Source organism: Sinocyclocheilus anshuiensis, unplaced genomic scaffold (genome assembly GCF_001515605.1).
Source record: "Sinocyclocheilus anshuiensis isolate Anshui unplaced genomic scaffold, SAMN03320099.WGS_v1.1 scaffold3010, whole genome shotgun sequence".
NCBI classification, from domain to species: domain Eukaryota; kingdom Metazoa; phylum Chordata; class Actinopteri; order Cypriniformes; family Cyprinidae; genus Sinocyclocheilus; species Sinocyclocheilus anshuiensis.
This window is the reverse complement of record NW_015542533.1, coordinates 32,424-36,487: the sequence shown is the minus strand read 5'-3', so window position 1 is coordinate 36,487 and position 4,064 is coordinate 32,424. Positions and strand designations below refer to the sequence as shown.

At 34.2% G+C, this 4,064-nt stretch overlaps 1 protein-coding gene across 2 annotated transcripts in view; it reads right to left on the bottom strand.

Moving 5' to 3' along the window:
• Positions 1-552: 552 nt before the first annotated feature.
• LOC107694220 (uncharacterized) overlaps positions 553-4,064 on the bottom strand; it is a 4,599-nt gene continuing 1,087 nt past the window's right edge. The window contains exons 2-8 of one of the 2 annotated variants that reach the window (XM_016493857.1): positions 3,451-3,521; positions 2,829-3,140; positions 2,405-2,722; positions 1,806-1,931; positions 1,362-1,391; positions 809-860; positions 553-636 (exon numbers count right to left, since the gene is read on the bottom strand). In XM_016493857.1, the coding sequence (XP_016349343.1) occupies positions 624-636; positions 809-860; positions 1,362-1,391; positions 1,806-1,931; positions 2,405-2,722; positions 2,829-3,140; positions 3,451-3,514 (915 nt within the window). In that variant the 5' untranslated portion in view covers positions 3,515-3,521 and the 3' untranslated portion in view covers positions 553-623. The remainder of the gene's footprint in view (positions 637-808; positions 861-1,361; positions 1,392-1,805; positions 1,932-2,404; positions 2,723-2,828; positions 3,141-3,450; positions 3,522-4,064) is intronic. The other variant, XM_016493858.1, reaches the window with a different exon arrangement.

The following is a 4,064-nucleotide window of genomic DNA, read 5'->3' as shown; positions in this document are numbered from 1 at the left end:
CATAAAGCTGAGAATAAATGTTTTCAATTGAATTCAAGTTCATTTGTATAATGCTTACCTAATGAGCCTGAATATTGTTACTAAGATGCCTTACAGAACAATATTACCATAAAACCCTCAGTGAGTTAAGCCAAAAGTGACAGTAGTGATGAAAAACTCCCTAGAAAGATATAAAACACTTTTTACAGAACTATATTTAGATTTGGATATTATTAACTATTTCTGAAAACTACAACTGTCGTTTTATTAAATTTGTAAAATAATCATGAATAATGATTTAAGATTTCTGACCAGACTTATGAAAGCATTTGCAAAATCATTTCTCAAATTTTCTGAAAACCTCCAAAAACCTCTTTAAAACTCTTGTTTATATTGATGTAGCAATTAATTTGACAAGTATTAGTTTATATGATCTCTAAAGCCACATTTAATTGTAAATGTAAAGAGAAGTTAACTGATTGTTGAGTCTTACCGTTATTACTTGCCCACATATTACAAATCCCTGAAACAGCAGCCATTTTCCTTATGCTTTCACTTTTGTTTCAGTCAAATGGCGGCTGCGCTGATCTCAGTATGAAAATCAGGGTTTATAGTTTCAATTTCATCTCCTGATATTAGAAGCTTCAATGCTCAGGACTAAAAAAAATACAAAAAAATATATAAATAGAAAGTGAAAATTCATATAAAAAATCATATAACTAAACTTACAGGCTATAACAAATAAACAAACTGTTAACTATTAAGTATTAAACCATGTGTAGTATTGTTTTGATCTTTGCCTAAATGCAAATATGATCTCTGGGCCTACCTGATGTTACCATTTTCCAGATCATCTTCAACAGCTTTTCCTGGTTCATAATCTATTTAAAAACAACATTTCATGCATTACTCATTGATAGGAACTTATAAATGTATTAGTGCAGTCTATACAGCGGTATCTGTTTGCAGTCACTGGGATTGCACAAGTTTACAGCATTTTAGGTGCCAATCCCTAACCCCAAAAAATGAGAGGGTTGAGCCAGAAAGAACAAATAAAACCTGTGTCAAATAAACTATGCAGATGATACACTGTGACATTCCCTCATGGGAGCAGCCGAACGAGAGAGAGAGAGAGAGCTGTGTATCAGAATGAGCCAGAGTTTCTGTACTTTCACACCAAATATTCTTTCAGATATATCTACACATATTTTAACTCAGATTAAAAAAAAGAAAAGTGGGAAAGTGAAACAACTGATCCCCATGCAGAAACTATTACAATGTGCAACTAATAGGCCTAGTTGAAACAGAAACAAAAAAGTCTTATAGAGAAGCTGTTTAACCAAACCCAGTTGTTAAGAAAGAATTACACAAATTTAACATACTTAGAATAGGATGGGCAGAAGGTCGTCTATCTGTAAATAAATTCAGTGCAAAATTACATGATATCACTACTGACTGTCAAACCTATACTGTTAAATAGACTTTAAGAACTATAGAGAAGTGAAAACACCACTTCACAAAACCTAGCTCACTGCAGTTTCACTCATAGAAAAGACAGAACTTCATGTTAGGCAGTCATGTTATGTCTAAATACATTTAGAAAATCATAAGGAAGTAAGTCTAGTTTTTCAGTAACACAAGAATTCCCTGATACAAAGATCTGCTGAGGCACGTTCTTTCTAACTTTAAGCATTGCCACATTTCCCCTTTGAATGCCAAATAAGTGAAAAGCCTGTGTTTAACAGAAATCCCACCTGCAGACATAATCACTCAAATGTACCCTTAGATTTTGTTACCCTTAGAATTAATATTAAAGGCATACTCACGCGGAGCATTTTGTTTTCTGAAACACAACAGAGCGAACAGCAGGCCAACAGTAAGCGATCCAATGACCATCACACCAGCGACAATGTTTGTTGTATTAGATCCTGAAGAATCCTTGTTATCATCATCTGGAGAAACAAAATGCATACAATTCACACGAGCACAGATTCTCCATGACAGTGTTGTAAAAATATATAATGAACTAAAAGATTATCTTTAATACAATGGGCAGTTTTAGAAATCTGCTGACTCACAGTAACCTTAAATATCTCTAGTAGACTATTGTGTGGCAGTGGCAGCCCATTATTGCACACAACTGTATTGCTAAAAAAAAATATAGACTCTAATGATACCAGTAAAACAATATAATACAATTCAAATCTCAATGTGCTTTGTCTCAAAACTTTCATTTTGAGAATGCGTATTCACACAATGAAATATGATTATGTAAACACTCCTTAAATGGTGCTACTGTCAACTCTTGAGTTGACATATGTCTAGACACAGTAGCAGATTTTTTTCAGCAGATCATCTCTGTTGCACAACCTGCTTGCTATGTAAAATAAGCACTCATAGAGATAAGACAATTAAGCTTAATTACGTATAGCAGATGTGATCTCCATTGTGTTTTCTCCATCTTGTACATATTTACTATTAAAGACGATGCATCTAAATGGTTCCAGACCCAGGACGATAGACTTGAAAGTCAGTTTGCTAGACAAAGCCACAGATTTTACACCGCTGATGTCCTTGGGGGTTTTTGTCAGTTCTGAATTTATGGTCCAGTTGGTTCCAGAATGGTCAAACCAATGGATGGAGCCTGCTGGGTAGCCATCAGTAGCATTGCAGTAAAGGCTGACAGGTCCTCCATCCTTTACATTTTCAGGCCATGTGCTTGTTACAGGATCCTTGTACTTCGCTTTATTGAGAAAGAACAAAACAATGATAAGCACCAAGACTCTTGTAAGCAGGGCAGTGTGCTTGTATGTATTTTTAGTCATAAGACTAAAGAAATTGAAACTCACCTGTGACACTGATGCTAAGCTGTATGTCTTCATAACCACTGTCCGTTACAACATGGTACAGATATTCACCCTCATCAGAGAACATTGTGTCAGAGATTTGCAGAGATGGACTCATTGCTGAGTTTTCAAGACTAAAGCGTTGATCTCCTGATCTTTTTGATTCTTCTTGAGCAAATAATGGCTTGTCCTGTCCAACTTTTGTTAAATAAACTGCAACTATGTGAATATCTTTTATGTCTTTGAAATAGCATCTGATAACTGTGGTCTGAGCAAGAATTCCATATGTAGGCGGGCATTCCAATTTCCACAAATCTGATGAACACAGAATTACAAACATAAAATTTGGATTGTGGTACTTCAGAGGAAGCAGAACAAATTTCATGGTCATGGTTTTATACAAGTAAAGTTCTGTTGACAGAATCTGTGGCATGCTGTTGATTAACCACAGAAAATAATTTACAGTATATTGCACTTAACTTGTATTGACCCTGGAACATAAACTGCTTTAAGCACAACAAACAGTGATAATCTCTAGTAACGTGGCTACATTCCTTAAACCCTAAAGTTAATTTTAACACTGAAAAACAGCAAATGTAATTAATCTGTGTATTAAAGCATGTACCTGAACTGGACCTCACAGCAGGGATGAAGAGAGAAACTACAAGCATAATCTTCACTGAAGACATGTTTACTCTGAAAGGAAAAGTCAAAAAGAGACTTAACAATAACAAAACATTTTTTTTTTTTTTGCTGGTGTGTACTTCTTGAGATCGAACCCTATATCTGTAAATTCCTATTGTAAAAGTTTTGACTGGGTTTCAAAAAGCAATATGTACAATGATATTTCATTAAAAAAATATAAATCCAGAATATGGTTCTTAATCAGAAAATGATGTGCAAGTAACCATGGCCACTGATAAGCATAAGTGACTGATTACAGCTGAAAAAATGTATAGATATAAAGAAAGATAGGCTATATTCTTAATGCTGATAGTAATTTCAGGGGGAAAAAAATTAACATTGCAATAGTTTTTGCTAAATCATCAAGTATATATAAATGTTTCTTTGTGAATTTACAACTATATCCACATTAAATTAAGACAACGCATCAACAGAATTGGTCATTCCACATAAACTAGTTTGTTCTGTGGCTTCCTTCTGTAAGTCTTGGCCGTATTCTTTGTATTTTCTTAACACATTTTATGTTGTAACGTACATATTGTAACATCCCAAAAC